Below are 17,768 nucleotides of genomic sequence, written 5' to 3' on the forward strand. Positions count from 1 at the left end.
ATAAAACAAAACCTTCAATTTTTCAATTTTTAATCAAAGGCTATAGGTAACCAATGTAGGCTGTTTACCTATGTGTTGCGAGAGCAAAAAAAGTAAACAGCAGGTGAATGTGAAAGAAGTAGAATAAAAAAAAAGATGACAGCTTGTCGCCAAGTATAAACAAGTCGAGTAGGTAGATTAATTTCTTAATTTTATGTACCTTCCCCAATTATTCTAAAAGTGCATAATCTAGCTTATTGTGGACCAGGAATACCAGCCTTGATAATTGTATTTGTGATAAACACTTTTACTTTTGTGAATAAATACCATGGCCGACTCTGGTGTGGATACGAGTAATGAGAGCAGCGATAATCCAATATTTGATCACTCTCAGTGCATTTTGGAATTCAGTCCTCCAGCCATACCCATAAATCAAGCGGGGCAGCCAATGCCAGTGGAGTTTTTAACAGAGCCACACGACCATGTTGGTAAAATCAAGTGTTCCACTAAAGCTAGACACTGTCGACTGAAATATAGATATGGTGGCACTATTTGTTCATCAAGAAACCACAAATTACGTTTTGCTGCCTCCACTAATAATACTGAGCTAGTTGAGAAACTCCTGCTATCAGGTGCTGACCCAAATTCCTCAGATGAGCATAAGAGAAGTCCTTTGCACTTAGCTGCATGTCGTGGCTATGTGGAGGTCATTAGGACTTTACTGAGACATGGTGCTAACCCTAACATCAAGGACACGCTGGGCAACACACCACTACACCTTGCTGCTTGCACAAATCATATTCCAGTAGTGATAGAGCTGCTTGATGCTGGTACTGATGTGAGTTCTCATGATAAAAATGGCCACAACCCCATACAGTTGGCACAGAGCAAACTGAAACTCATACAGATGCGTCCAAGTGGTGCTGGTCATTTTGAGGAGACAAGACAGCTCATTGGAGAGATATGCTTAGTTGTTGAAATGATGTTGAAGTACATGAAGATGCAGAAAGCTGATGCTGGTGACCTGGAGTCTGTCTGCCAGAGACTAGAGCGTGTCAGCACTCGTGAACAGGTTGATTCTGAAGTACAAAACTTACTTGACAGCTTAGATTCTCTCAAATTGAGATAATTATATTAAGTTTTTACAAATGTTTATGAAGACTGTTTATGAATTTAACTGTCTAATGTTAAGAGCTCAGTTGAATGTTTAGATATTCTAAACAAGTCTATTAGAATATGAACTGAGAAACTTATTTATAAGAGAATTACTTAAAATGTCTTTTGATTTTTATTCTAGCTATCATTAATAGTTTTGTATGTCAATTGCCATAAGTTAACTATAATCACAATTATTTTATTAATTTGTAATGTGTGTTGGTTTTTCATTATATTGCATTTGAATAACTAATTATGTCACACTAGTTTAAGCATATTTTAGTTAACTATCAAAATATAGATTATAATAAAGTTATTGCATCATCATTCTTCTTTTCATTAAAAAAAACTCACAAATGTTTAGAATTATCATTTATTGACAACAGTTTCATAAAATTGAAAATTATATAACTTTTATTCACAACATTATCCATTAAAATTTTGCTAATATGCTACTGTATTTTACATCTAGAATTATTACACTCAATAAGTATTAAAAAGCCCAAAATGCCTAGAACTATGGAATGTACAAAATAAAAGATTTATAATCCAGTAATAAACCAAACAATGTATATGTATTAAGTAGTCTCTAATGTGCAAATGAACACTGATCTTTGAACATAAATTAATAGTCTTGTGCAAAACATAAAAAGCTGTAGACAGACTGGTAATGACTTTGAAAAATGCCTCTATACAGACTTATTTACAATCTTATTTTTGTAACACCTCTAAATTCTAAACAACAGCAGTAATTATTTTGTACATTATATCTTTATTCAAAAATGGACAAATTCAAGAAATGTAATTGTCTCGAAAGTATACAAACTGCAATTATTATCACAAAATCTTATTAAACTTTTACTTGTATGGGGTTTTGCTGTAGTTCATTCTTACATGATACAGTATGCGTTGGAGCATCAACTGAAATATGGCAGAATAGTTATTATCACAGAAAAAATATAATTGCTATAATAATTAATACTGCTAAATAAATTACATTAAGTTATACCAGCAGTCCCAAACCATCTAAACATTAATAAAGAAATTAACTATAATGTATAACATAGTTCCCTTGTTCCCCTAAACACCGCTTAGGTATGTATATTTGTGTTAAAGGCAAGTTAAATAATTTCAATTTTATAATTATGGCAAGCAATTATTTTGTATACAATATTGCAAAAGTCCACTGTCTTACTATATTTGGATTCCTAGAAAGATAAATTATAGATACAAAGCATGCAACAGCATTCTCTTTAGCAAGTAATTTTGAAAATTTACTTCAAACATATAAAGTAAGATTTTCTAAAACATTCTAAATACATATTTTATCAAGAGAGCGTAAATGATGTTCTCTCACATTAAAATGCAATTATAAAGTATTAAATAATTAATATAAATTGCTTTGAGCTACATACTATAACATATTAGATAATACATTTTTTAAATAGTAATATAAGTAACACGATTGCTGAAATAATATCCTAAGTAGGAATAGAAGCGCAAACAATGCTCTACAATTGAGCAAGTAGTGTAAAATTATCAATTCCTTAGTAGAATATTAATGAATGTATTTAGAGTGCATAGTTTGGCACTGGTTCATTGTATACATGCAAGCCTCAACTAGCTGCTATAATGCTCTCAATTAGGCTTTATTCATTTACTTACAAAATTATATCACATTTTTAGTTATTGAACCAATTTAAATTAAAAATTGTATAACATAAATCACAACATTCATGGAATGATCAACTCAATTGCCTCTGCAATCAATAACTATTGGTAAGTAATTAATAATTTAGATATCTCTCACACAACCATTAATTCTTACACCTCTGCCAGGAATACTCATTCCTTCATATTGCACACGCATCGGCTCGGTTATGGTTCAAATAATTATATCAGTCATTTACGAATACTTCTTATTTCAATGTGATGTTATTTCATTTCTGGCACTAATAAATTAATAATGTTTGGGAATATTTCAGCCTGTATAGGTCCGTATTCGACGACCTCGCCGTCGACCGTGAGGTTACCGGTGGTCCCCTCTGGCACTATTCTAAACGCACTCACAGGAACCATTTTTACGTAGTCATTATTCATATCGGCATGCGTACCTTGGCCGACACCCATGAGGAACGACAGTAATTGAGATCTCGATATTCCTGCTTTTATGATTAACATCCACATGATTCCATCGGATAGTTGTGACCGCGGAGCAAATAGAAAGTCTTCTCCAATGTAAGGTTGGTAGGAAACGTGAACCATGACGAATTCACCATGTTCGTGTACCCAGTGCGACGGCAACTGGGACATGAGCGAGGGCAGGTGGGAAGCAGGTCCGTGAATGCACGCGTGCACGGGTGACCGCATTTCAGAGCCGCTACTCGTCACGCTGTGGTACTCTGACCCACGTGTACTGTAAAATGCGCTCCTCCGTGAGTTGACGGAATACCACGAATCCACCCTTTGATGTTGTTTCCCGTTAATAGCGTTCACGAACACTTCAGAATGTTCGTCCGCGTCAATGAACGCTTCCGCATCAGGGGAGTCGAGCGCTCCGTCCTGACTGATGCTATGACTGAGGGTGAGCGGTTGTTTTGGTTTAGGAAGATTGCTCACATCCTTAATTTTCGCGTAACTCACTACACCTTTATATGTCCTCAGTCCCACTAGTCTTGCAAGTGCCCAAACAGCGAACCTTTGGCCTCCGATTGCTCGTAATCTTTCGCTTTCGATATCAATGTCAGATAGGAGACCCCATCCAACCGAAAGAAACGAAAACATAATCTGCGACAAAAAAAAATAACACTCATTAATACAAGTTATTTATTAATAAGCAAAACAATAGGAGTTAATGACGTCATTGGATCGAGAAAACATTCATTGGCCTTTGAAGCCGACAGCTGACACAATGGGTTGGCGCTGTAGCGAAATTAACTTATAAGATAACGGCAAGTGTAAATATCAACAGCGGCGTTACAACGTGGGGCTAATTGTATCCGCGAGTCGACACTCGTTGTTTGTTGTGACGGACGTACTCAATTGAATATTGTAACGTAACATTATCCCCCTTACGTTGGCGAGGCAGTGTGCCACAATGTTACATAAACTGCAGAATGATACTTACGCTGGTTTTTGTTTCAATGCGAACTACGTCCATTGGTGCCGAGTGGCCCTTCACTATCGCCATCGTTAAACCAGTTAAGTTTTGAGGAATGTACGGCTCACTGGAACAAAACAATATTATTTGTGAGAAAATGTTCGGAAATATATTTAAAGACATGAGAAAAGTCCTCTAAAAATATAATGCACTTTTTGCAATGACACAGCTGTTGCTTAAGAGAACAAGGAATTACTATTTTAAGACAATGATTCAAATTAACAAAGTCCACATAAGAAGATATGAAGAGAGATAAATAATTAGCCAGCGAAATGGAGTTCAGCTATCACATGTCCAGACTTATCTAGTGAGCAATTTAATTATTTTTATCGAACAGGACATGTAAACTGCATAAGACCATACTAATCTTATAACTACAATCTAGGAGATAAGGGCTTATGCAAGATCATTACTATATTTCCCTATACTTATAAAAAAATACCAGTCATCGTATCTCCACTTTGTTCCATTCCATTCTCCTATCCAAGTATATATTTTGTATCACTAATCGCTGCTTACGTTTTGATGAAGGCGATTCAGAATTGGGTTAGTAGTTCATGCGATTTAAATGAAACCTTATACGATGGGCATATGTTTCTACTTCGCATACGTGAAGTTTTCAGAAGGGATTATCTTCTACTTACAGCAGTAACTACTCTACTCTCCATTGAATTATATAGAGATTTGGATGGAGATTTCATTGAAAATCTAGGCAACCTTAATTTTTTCTGTTATACATAATTAACGCCCAGTTTGAAGCAATTACCAGTCTGAAACGATTGGAAGACATTTGAATTTATTCAAATTAGTACGGCTTATTGTTGTGTAAACATTTTCTTTGGCTCTAAAAAAGGCTCTAAAGTATGTTTATTTTTTGCCTGTTAGATAGTTATCTAAAGATGTAAAATATAAGCAACGCTAATCACACAATGACTTTATGTGAACTGAAACATATTTTTACATGTTTTGCAGCACCGAGAAGCTAATAATGTTACTACAATAAGATAATGGGTACTTACAAAGTCTGTAGAAACAAGTCTTCCTATTGTGGAATTCTTAGAATGGAAAAATTATTGTATTTGAACTAGGTCTGTAGGTATAATGACCTCATATATGTCTTGACCTACGGACTTCGACTTGCGAACAAAAAATAATGTAAATGATCAAGGAAAGGATATAAGACTTCTTAACAAAAAAACTCTTGGCGCTTCATCATTTTAATAAACAATTTTGTTAGTAAACATGAGTTGGCAAAAAACGCGAGACTCATATTTAGGGATGTCATTGTCTATACATATAATAAATCTGTAAAAAAACTGTGTCTGTACATTGAATATATTAAAAAAATAATAATTGGGTGGGGTTTAGAAACAGTAATGGAGCACAAATCCAAAAAAAAAATTCTGTCTGTATGTCTGTATGTCTGTTTGTTTGTACACGCTAATCTTCCGAACTACTGAACGGATTTCAATGATTTTTTCTTTGTTGTATCAGTATTAAGCATGGTCAACATATAGGCTATAATTTATCTTCGAAACTTGAAGACCTGATGCAGAACTCCAACATACCAATAAAACTATAAGAGATACAAATATGGTGCCGTGGCAAAAATTGTTTCATTTAATGAGCATTTTCAGCTGAGACAATAAATTTTAAGATCTGGAACACCTGATGTGGAACCCCAAGAGCCCAGCTTCTCTGTACCATATACAGGTATGACGTTTTAGCAAAAGTTGTTCAATTTGATAAGCACTTTCTATTGACTTATACAAATTGAAGATCTAAAACATCTGATGTGGAACTCCAGGGGCCCAGCTAGACTATAGCATATAGAGGTATGACGTTTTAGCAAAAGTTGTTCAATCTGATAAGCACTCTCTGTTGACTTATAAAAATTGAAGATGTAAAACACCTGATGTGGAACTCCTATATGAAGCATATGAAGATATGACGTTTTAGCAAAAGTGGTTCAATCTGATAAGCACTCTCTATTGACGCATTTTTCTATTCTCTCTCACACAAACAAATAATAACGAAGATACAATAACGCTTTAATTTCGTGTTAAGTCACTGCTTAGTACAAATTTTACATACCTAGACGTGGCGTCACGAGCCCCCACTCTCTAACTTTGTTGCGTTATATCTCATTATTATTTTGTATGTCTCTTCCAGACCTCGGGACTACAGAGTTCCGAATTTTTGGGAGGCAAACGTGGGGCCGAAGCCAACACGCTGAAGTCCTTTTGAGACAACTTTAATGAAATGGTGACACAAAACCGACGATTATCCCTTTATACACTATAGAAATGAATCCAAGGACAATCCCCGGTGGACGTCGTTAAAAAAAAGACAATCCCCGGTTCTGTGCTAAACTATTACTAACTATGGAGGAAAACTACTTGGGCTATTGTGATGGGATGTTAGTGGATGACAATGTATTAGGTACATGTAAAAACGGCAGGTGGAGACTCGCCACCTCACTTACTGGGCCCCCGGGAACCAGTCACTGAATAGCAACAAGAGGGCAACAGGGACATGAGCAGCTGAAGGGTGAGGATACCTCGGCGGACTTTAAACGCAGATTACGCGCTCCCTGTGCTTACCATGAGAAACCTACCCTCCGAGCAGGGCTACTAATCCTGCTCTAGCAACTCCACTCTGGACGGCCAAGCCAAGCCAGAGGCGTGAGACCTATCCCCGTCATGGTTCACTCCGACCGGCCGGAGATGGGGGACAGTATACACTCCCTGGAGAACTCAGTATATATAGCCCCGCGGGGTCGCTACTCCCCGTCATCAGCCTCAGATGCCCTGCGGTACCTATATCTCATTATTATTGTCGTTATTATCTCAAAAGCCTTTGTCCCAATTATGTTAAGGTCGACTTCCAGTCACGATGCAACTGAGTACCAGAGTTTTACAAGGAGCGACTGCCTATCTGACCTCCACAACCCGGTTACCCGCTCAACCCAACACCCCTTGGTAAGACTTACTGGCTTCTGACTACCCATACCGACTGCCAAGAATGGAATGTTCAATGACAGTCGGAACTTACAGTTTAACATCCCCTCCAAATAACGGTCATTGGTATCCAAAATATACGTAGAAAGTACATACGAACTTAGAAAAGTTGCATTGGCAGGCACTTGCCAGACCTGGAATCAAAGACGCACGCTCATACTTGAGAGATTGGTTCTCTACCCACTAAACCACCACGAATTCCACTAAGTCACCACGACTTTGTCATCTATTTAATGTTTTTTTACGTAATATTTTTGCCAAACACAACTTAAATGCGGATGAATTAGAATCACTACTTTTATCCCTATGGTCACGTCTATTGCGACTATTCAGATCTTTGATTTTGGTGACCCCGTAGTCGCTGGCATAAGGGACAGGATCCGCGTACGAAGTCGCGGGCAGAAGCTAGTATGAGAATAAAGAACTACCTACCTATCTACGTAGATTACACTTGAATCTAAATCTCCACATTTTGCAGTGCTATTTTTTGCAAATCACCTAGTGTGAACAATATTGCCCGGGCCATTTATTTAAAAATTATACACAAGTTTGTTTGCCATATGTGATGTGGTGATTTGAGCATTATAACGCTTGGGATTTCGCCTAATTTGTTCATATTGAGTGAGCATCATTGCCCTCGAGCAGTTTTTGCCATACTTATAGTAATATATATTTATACGCTATGCCTACGTTTTTTGTGTCCGATTACCATTGAACCAAACAAGATATGTGATATTATGTTAATTTTAAGTCATGTGTTGGTTGGTTGACATTGATCATGACAATTTATACATGACCACTTACCTATATAAACTCACTTATTAAATATACCTTAACTAGTTCACTACGCTCAAATATGGGCGTCTGCGTTTATCTTACGTCTTACTGCAGTTTGTATTAGATTTTTTTTTTACAATTTGGCCTGTGAATTATGTGCATAAATTTGAATGACGTCGACGTGGCCAATATAATATACATAAATAATACCTACCTAATAATAACTGCAGAAAAAACTTCTGAACAACGTATCCGTGTGCATGAAACCAGTTAAGGCCTTGGGTTTATTCGATAAGAGGTAGGTAGCATTGCTTTATACGCGCTGTGAGATTCGTCTCACTGCAAACGGCATTAAACACAGTCACGCACCGTTGGAAAATGATACGATTTAGATTTATTATACGATATTAACTTACATTTTAATTTGTTCCTATTTGAAGCAGAATAACGAAACCGTAATTAAGAAGATTAGCTGTTTCTAATGATTATATAGTTGTACTTGTTGGTCTCTAACAATAAAACAATCAAAGCAACAAAGGTTTGTAAACAAAAACTGGGCCAACAACCTGAATAAGAGTAATTAACGTTAACCACACGTTCTTATAGCAATAAAAGGAAAAAGGTTCTAACTTTGCATACTAGGATTAAATTATAGCCCAGATAAGCCAAATAGCGTGCTATCTAAAAGGTAAATAAAAAAAACTTTATACGTGTTTTTTTTTTTAGGAAAAGTTACATAGCAACTCGTTTTTCCTCAAAGTTCAGATATTCATTTAGTAAACCACATTTAACCCAATTAATCCAGAATCCAGTGGGTTCATCAAGGAGCTTGAGTGAAAATCGAAAAGGGAAAACTACAATAGACCACATAGCCTCGTGTTTGTGGCCGCAATCCAGTGAATTGGTATTATTCATTCGATTTCAGGAAACAATAATATTAGGTACTTGAAAAATCCGCCAAACAGAATAATTACTAGTAAACTTAATAACTGACTGTGAAAAAACTCAAGTAGCTGTCGATACGAATTGTAAGCAGATAGATAACCTGAAGGATCCCGGAAATGTGTACTATAAAGCCCTTAACAATACTATGACTGAAAGCAGCGAAAATAACACACAACACTGAACACCGGTATTGATAGTGATAATATTTTGATCATGACAAAGATAAGATCAGATACTGGCCCGCGAGCTGTATATTTTAACACGTGGACTTTGAATTTTTCTTTTAAATCATTTACGTTTTTTGCAGTACTCTTAGCCTATCTCCAGTCTACAACCTGCAACCATTTGCACAAGGTCATTTTATTAACATCAAAATGGTAATTTTTATTTGTATTGACTGAAATGCGTAAATCGTTTTTCGCGTCTTGTTTAGATCCATCCTTATCAGCAGGTGTTTTCACTTTTATCAAAACATTACGTCTGTTGATCTCATAACTTATATTTACGAGTATTGTACAATATTACCTATAACCACTTCCTACAGTTAATTATTTAGCAAATCTTGCAAGACTACATTTTTTCCATTGTTACGTACACTACCTATTAATATCGTCAACATTAGCTTGTTTCATTGTTTTGCATCAAGTGTTATATCGCGAAGTAACACGTCCATTTCGCTTTATCCATTAGCACGCTCTTAATGTAAACAAATAACTGAGTAATTCAATTCTAATCATTGCTTTACAATGACATCGTAAACATTTGCACATTTGTCAAACAAGTTTGTATTCCTTATTAGAATTTCTCTGTTATTCGTAACGGCAATCTTATCACGCACTGGGCATGATTGCGTGGAATCACTTGCTAATCGTATTCAAATATTAGTAAGTATATAACATCTCAATACAGAAGTTTTTGGTAGCTTTAAGTCTGTAATAAATGAATCCTCTCAAATACGTTGAATTTGCGCAAGCTCTTAAAATCCTCGTAATCAGATTTATTATGGTTTTACGATCATCGTTACGAATTTTAAATTAAGAATCTAAGACGTTTGTTAGTACTTGATCCATTTAGGAAAAACCCAGATTTATTTCTTATGCGTCTTCGTGACGCAGATTAATATCGACATTGAAAAGCGGTGGTGTATCTGTTCAAGCAGAATTCGCGCAATCATCAACATACAACTCGGAGAATTCAATAAAATTCTCACAACCGCAGAGCTCAACTGCAGTAACAATACAGGATTGGTAGCTATTATAGACTTCAGAAAACAGAGAGAATAACTTTGAATCTTAATCTTTTTCCGCAGCCTAACTTTTTAACTGCAATACATATATATTCTAATAGTACCGAAATATATTTGCCATGACTACTTATTTTCCCATTGGTTGTCAACCGACACTAATAAGTTTGAAGGTGATGACGATAGTATAATAATCATGTCTGAGTTTCCAAAGTCACAAACATAACAAACCAAAGACAAAGTAAACTGATGGAAGCAAAAAGATTTTGAATACGTTTTTATGTAAGCAAGCAAATTCATCCGTTCTCGTCAGTTACCACAAATGCGGATAAATTACAAACTTTCACTGGCCACAACTGGACGACCTTAAGAAACCCAAAAAAAGAAAATTTATATGCAAAGTAAGAATAATTAATTGCTTTGTATTTTCTTACTAACAGGAAATCCTGTAACTATTTAAAGCATAAACAAGTCATATATTAATGTATGTAAATGCCTGCGAAGGTCTCGGAGGTTACTGTACTTACGGGACAACATTCTAAAGTAGGCCTGTATCTTTAAAGATTAGCTATCTCATCATCACACATATTTCATACTGTTAGTATTATTATTTGTGCTCTCGTAACTTTTAAAACAGCTTCATGATTTGCTTGCAAATGCAATGGTCAATAATCCGCCATATATGAATGCATTAATTCGATAAACAATTTCAGGCGTACATATCTTCGTAATTGTACGATAAGGTTTGTAAATGAAATCTATTAGGCAGATATTATTATCAGTCTCCAATATAGAAGATAATTATGCGTAGTTATGAGTCCAAAAATTTGTATTTACCTTAATATCCGTCACGTAATCTGTGCACGGCTGATAGGAGGCTAGGTACAGATTAGGAAAGTTCCCAAAGTCGTTGTGGACTTCAATTGATTACATTGACACGATTTTAATGTAGGTACTTATTACTAGCAGGTATGCAAATGTATGATGTTTGAAGACATTCAAGTTTTGCAGTAACTAATTATGCGTAATGTCCCTGAGTGTCGAATCAAAATACGAATATCGATATAATTTAAGGCTAGGCGCTGATTGCAACTTTTCGTCACCGTGACTTTTTGTTACTTAGTCAAGTGCAATGAAAACTATACTGAGTGCGCTCATTATGGTGACGTGATAAGACGGTGACAAATAGTTGCAGCAGCAGGCAATGCCGGAGTGACGTGACTGTCACTCGCGTACACGTACGTACATTACAATGGGAGTCCGCTCACTGGTGACTTTTTGTCACTCAGCCGGCATACAAAAATGAACGCGATTTGTCACCCAAGAACAGATTCAGTGAGCGCACCGTGGGTGACAGCAGGTGACAGTGACAAAAAGTCACGGTGACGAAAAGTTACAATCAGCGCCTAGCCTTATTGTATCAAGAACATTTTTATTACATCTCTTTTCTAAATTCACGTATATTTGCACCGTAGTTAAGCCAAGCAAGATTATAAATCTAAAAGCTATCTAATGTTAACCCTGAAGAAGCACTTTAAGTCTCCCATTAAAGGTAATTCATTCAGTCGCTGTCTTGCCAGTTATTATAATATTTATATATCGATTGCATCGATTAGCAAGCCATAGTGTATTCAAGGACGTTTACCTAGTTGGGGTTGTTTTATGGATTTTTCACACACATCATATTTTAACTAAGTTCATTTCATGTGAATTTTTACCAAGGTCTTGGCAGTGAGTTTCCTGTCTGTATCAAAACTTAATTTAGATATTTTTAATGTCAATGAAATAACAGATATGATCGGAAGCAATTTAGATACTATGCCAGTACGCAAAAATAAGATTATACCGGAAATTACTGAAGAGTATTCTGTCATGCCGAATGGAAAAAAATACTATAACGGAAAAAATGCAGGCGGCCATGACGGCACAACTGCGGGCAATTTCCTTCGCTTCATTTCCCCCTTTTGCTTGCATCATAAGCCATAATTGCGTGAGCGCTTTTTGATGGCACGACCAATTTATTACGGCCTATAGAAAGAAACAAGCGGTGATTACATAATATCCGGCTTAAAGTTGTTAGAAAAACGGGATTATTTTTATATTATTCTGTATCACACCATGTCTGCAATTGCAAATTATCTTCATTAAACGATTTCTTCCCGCTTGCGTGGTATGGCATAAAATTCCACACCAGTATTTCGGATAAAGACTGCTTATCAGGACTTCCGTCCCATAGTCCCATCTAACACAAAAATGCAAATACGCTGTCGCATTGCCAGACCGAAATAAAAGCTATTAGTATAATCATTACGCAGCACAACTAGGCTATTGATTAAATAATATATATAGTCATAGCTGTTGGATGTGGTGCTTCAAATCACAACAGCCAATATTGCAAAGACGGGCTACGCGCCGCAAACGTCAGTTAATTTTATGGACAGCCGAGCAGAAATGCTGAAATAAAACCAACGTTTGGACGGGACAGACATTTATCGAAAGGTTGAATGTACTTGGAGAATCAGTACACAACATTACCAACGCACGCAAAGCTTTACATCCGGCAAATATTTGCGCAAAAAATCTTGCAAAACAAATATGCTTTTATGAGCAAGCATGACCAACCAGTTTTTCGTCAAGTAAGGGATGTTTTTATCGTTAATGTTTAATTAAAACTTAATGTTGTTTATTCAGTGGAAGACCAGATCCGCAATGTCACCCAAAATTATGTCAATATCACATTTTGCAGAAAACATGTTACGCTGACCCCAAAATAAAATTTTGATAAGGGCAGGAGGAGGTTGATGCTCACAAGTCGAACTGTCTTCTATGACATATTTGAGACAAGATAGTCCAATTATAGAAAACTTTAAATAGCTGATAATTATTTTTAAAACAAAACAGCTATGTGACAGGTTTCCTATTGTAAAAAGAAGTTCAAAACGTGTTCAGAACTGCGCAAAATCTCAGTTGACATTTGAGACTATTAACGAATTCTAAGTAGGTAATGCAAAATTGATGAATGAATGGGAATACAATTAGGCACTCTCCTTGAAACCAATTACGCGATAATATCCATTACTTAGTTGTTTGTTCTTAACGATGACAATTACCCTAATTTGTAAGCGCTAGGTGTTCAAGGTGAAGTAATACAAACAAAATCGTAATAATTTGGAGCATCTGCTTATAAATCAATTTGAAACAATAACTGTCTGATAACGCAATAAATTAGGTTATCAGTAATAGGTAACCAGGTGTCGTAAACGCTATTGTTCTCTTACTATAAACGCACTTAAGCAGCGTACACGGAGAACCAAGTATTTAATAGAAATGACTTATTTTTCTGACTTGCACTTTAGATTAATAAAGAAACATTGTTTATATTTAATGTTGATTAAAGTTGACTCTGTTTTACACAAAGAAATATTAAAACTTTACGTAACCTACCTGACCTGTTTACTCATATGATTAAACAAAGTAGAAGTAGGTAAATACAGCTTGAACATAACATAATTTTCTAGATTAGCAAACATAAAGTAAAGGTATACCAAGACTGTCCACAAAAGAAGTTTTTGTCACTACCATTATCGAGAATGCACTTGGAAAGTTCTGCGAATGGAACAATTGTTTTTTTTCTTTGATGTCGTGTACGTCGGATTCTATCATTCCAATTGCAATGGTGATGTTAGCCTAAACACACAGAATTTCCTTTCAAAACAAAAGTATGACGTACAGGATACGTCATTACATATTTCTATGATTCATTTAGCTATAGGTAACTTCTAATAAATATTTTCTTTCCCCCACTAAAATTGTGAGTGATTTTATTTGAAAGAGTTTTACCTGGTAACTAAATGTTTTGAATGCCAAATGCTGACTTGAGGCCTGTGACTTATAAAGTGCTGAAACTATTCTAACAGTTTTTTCGGGAAGAATGCGTACATTTAATTTTACTAGGTTTATCCTCGGAACGAATATCCAACAATTTAATTAACGGTTTTTTTAGAGCGTCGTGAAATAGCTTGTTAACCCTTTACATGCATATGTGTCTTTGATACGATCTCACTCGAGTCTCCTTGAGGTTTAAACGTTCAGACTGAAGCCTTTTTGATATAATCTTAATCATTTAGCATGTTCGTTAGTATTTTCCGCACCAAGATAGTGCACTTTGTTGTACTCTCCTAAATCGTAACCAGTATTAATAAATAACGAGCGGTTTCCCCGCGGTTACACCCGCAACCCGGGGGATTTTTACTTGGGGCCTAGCTTCCAACAGTGAAAGAATATTTCAAATCGGTTCAAAGCCTTTAGGGTACAAAGAATCAAAAAACATTTCCTCTTGATCATATTCATATAGAAGTGTAGATAAATAATATCTTTTCTACTTTAGGTATTAATTAATTACCGAATTAAATAATGGCGCGATCGATTAGTCGCTGAACCAGTCAATGTCACGTAGCATAGGTATCGTCTGTCGGTTCTTTTCCCGTGTAAATATCAAGACCTGGATGGTTTTTCCGAATCGGGATTCAGTTTTTAGTTAAATATTTATATTATAATTGGATATTATTTTGTCATGATTGTGTAAATTCAATTTTGGATATCAATCTACAAAATAAGTTTATATTGACACTGCTGGAAAATGGTAATTTCATATTACTTTTACAATAAAAACATTAGTACAAACTCAAGAAAAAAAATACAATACATAATAAAACCTAGCCATAAATTGTCTCCGACTTACTTACAGACAAGTTTTATCGCCAGCTGTAACAAATGTTTATTGACTTACATTCAGAAAGAAACTACAATTTTTATGACTATGCAGACAGCTTACCATTGTTACAATTTCTACTAATATGTACTACCATAAAATATGAGCTTGTTTTTATTTGAATAAACCTTTTATTCTTGTTTCAACAGTTTGTTTGATTAAACATGCTGATCCTAGTACCAGAGGCTCTCATTTTTTTGATAGATCATTTTCAGTTAAAAATTGCAATATGTAACAAGAAGTCAACAAAAAATATAATATTTGTGAGTGAATAAACACTGGTGAAACTATAGACAGAAAAACAGACAGAATAATAAGAATGTTGTATAAAAACTCCTGCCATTTAGCAATAATATATTCAAATAAAGACTTCTTTTAAAAAAGTTAATAAATAAAACATGAACACATTGCTATAGCCTGCTCTACATAATATTGCTACACAATTTAGTAATCCTATTACAGTTGAGAAACTAATAGACTTTAATCAGTTGATTTGTCTTTATCACGCTATATGTAGATTTCAATATACATACTGACAAAGTATGATGAATTAACTTACTCAATATTTAGATATGAAATTAGATATCTTTCTTTACTAATAATATTATACCAAATCTAATATGAAAGCTAATCCATGTTATCATAAATAGTTGTAATTCACCTTAAATTTTTCAGGTAGCCATGTAAGGTTTAATGTAGATAAAATAAATAATTTATTTTGAAATCACCAATGGCCAGTTTGATATTTATTATCTATTCTATACCAAAAATAAAGATGTCTACAAGTTAAGAAATGGAATGGAAATAATATCTACTTATGATGAGAAATGGTAAATAAATGTTTCTAAAGGTTTTCAGGAGAAAGGAAATTATTTTTCTCAAAAAATATAAAAAACTTAGATAACATATTCACAAGACTTTCCTTTCACACAATCATTTTAAATTAATATCAAACACCAGCTCACCTTTTCAAAACTTAGTACATTACTATATTCTCTGCTAGTAAAAAAGCAGTTTATTTTAACAATATTGCAGAGATACCTTATCTTTACAGTCCTCAAAACAACTTATCATTTAATAACAACAAGAACTTAGCCATCAGTTAATAGTGAATCATGTTTTTATATATTGTGTTGAATTTTAGTCATCAATTGGACAACATCATTAAACACATGTTATGGGGATACAAAATGTTTTGTGCAGTTCATAGCTGACAGTTTTTAAGGGAAAATATTGTTATTTGTACTGACTGACAACTGTTGGGGTTTACAAATTGTTTAAATAGCATGTGAATATTTCTGAATGCCTTATTTGTCAACAATAAAACAGAAAAACTTCTTTGCCAATGCAACAATAGAAAATTCAAGTTCGAGTCAATGGTGTAATAGTTACTATGCATGAATATCAAGAACAATAAGAACTTTTTGGTTCAACTCCCTTCATAGATAGTCACTCATGTATGTAATTTGTACCTAAGAGTGTGTAATTGAGTGCTCTTATCAATCACTTGTGAGTCATTACTTTATTATCAGATGTTAATGATGACATTAAACTATGAAATTGCATTGATCTAATGTGTTTCATAATAGATAAAATGAGTCAGTTTGCTTTCCTATTGGAGATTCAATCCACCACAGTGCAGTAGTAAACCAATATTTTTTTATCTTATTGGAAACTATATGCAGGTAGATGTTTACTTGTTTTATGCAGTCAACAGTACTTACCTTTTGGGAGATTATTCTAAATAAGATTTAATCTTGAAACACTGCTTAGGCTGAATAGAATAACTGGGTAAAAGGTATGATGTACTTACTTATACAGATGACAAATAGTTCTTGCAAGGCCATTGCCGGATCCACAGGGTAATATGGCGAGTGGCACCTCCGCCAGGGCCTGCTGCCAGTCCAGCCGCTCGAACATGCCATTCATTATCTCGAACAGCACGCCATCACCGCCGATAGCCAATATTGCGCGCCAACCATACACATTTCGCGTACGCACAAACTCCCGCGCGTATTGAGCATACTTCGTCACGTGAAGCTCGAAAGGCACCTCCGCTTCTTGCAAAATAGGCGCCACCTTAGCCTGAAACAACTCTCTAGCCTTCCCCGGCCCCGACTTCGGATTTAAAAGTACCAACAACTTCTTATCGTTGGTCGGCGACGTGGACGTAATCGGCTGACAGGCTATCAAACACTTTATTGTGGTTCTCCATTTCTGAGCTTCTTTATTATTATCTTCATATTTATCGAAAGATCTGAAGCGCAGTGTTATTGTTGTTCTCTCCCTTTTTAAGGTACGGCGGCTGCGTTTCAATATGTAAGCATAAATGTACAGATACGCACTGATATCGTTCTCGTCGAGATCACCACTGTTCTCGTCCACTACTTTGAGCTGATTGTTACCCACGAAGGAACTACAGACGCAGGAACCGGCTCCAGGGCGTCGTCTTTTGCTCCTCATGCATTTGCTGCCTATGATATCGGCCAAAAGAATCGTTTGTTCTTTGCAATTGCCATCTGTTTCTTTTGTTAGAGATAAACCTTTAGGAGTGAGTCGAACACGAAATACTGAATTCTTCTTGGAAAGAATGTAGAATGTTTCTTCAAGATAAACAACATCTTTCGAAAGAGAGTCACCCTCACCGACGTTTGATACGTCCTTCCCGTTCTTAAGGTCCGCCATGACTGATTTTTTGACTTATCAGATCACAGATTA

The 17,768-nt window shown here is 35.4% G+C and overlaps 2 protein-coding genes across 2 annotated transcripts; one reads left to right on the plus strand and one right to left on the minus strand.

Moving 5' to 3' along the window:
• Positions 1-105: 105 nt before the first annotated feature.
• Positions 106-1,759, plus strand: LOC124634938 (ankyrin repeat domain-containing protein 54). Its single transcript, XM_047170634.1, has one exon. The coding sequence runs from the start codon at positions 308-310 to the stop codon at positions 1,106-1,108; it is 801 nt and encodes a 266-aa protein (XP_047026590.1). The 5' UTR covers positions 106-307; the 3' UTR covers positions 1,109-1,759.
• LOC124634936 (sphingosine kinase 1-like) lies at positions 1,492-17,761 on the minus strand. The gene is made up of 3 exons (XM_047170631.1): positions 16,864-17,761; positions 4,262-4,361; positions 1,492-3,921 (listed from the first exon to the last, which is right to left on the minus strand). The coding sequence occupies exons 1-3, from the start codon at positions 17,733-17,735 to the stop codon at positions 3,070-3,072; spliced, it is 1,824 nt and encodes a 607-aa protein (XP_047026587.1). The 5' UTR covers positions 17,736-17,761; the 3' UTR covers positions 1,492-3,069.
• Positions 17,762-17,768: the final 7 nt, after the last annotated feature.

Source organism: Helicoverpa zea, chromosome 12, assembly GCF_022581195.2.
Source record: "Helicoverpa zea isolate HzStark_Cry1AcR chromosome 12, ilHelZeax1.1, whole genome shotgun sequence".
In the NCBI taxonomy this organism is placed as follows: Eukaryota; Metazoa; Arthropoda; class Insecta; order Lepidoptera; family Noctuidae; genus Helicoverpa; species Helicoverpa zea.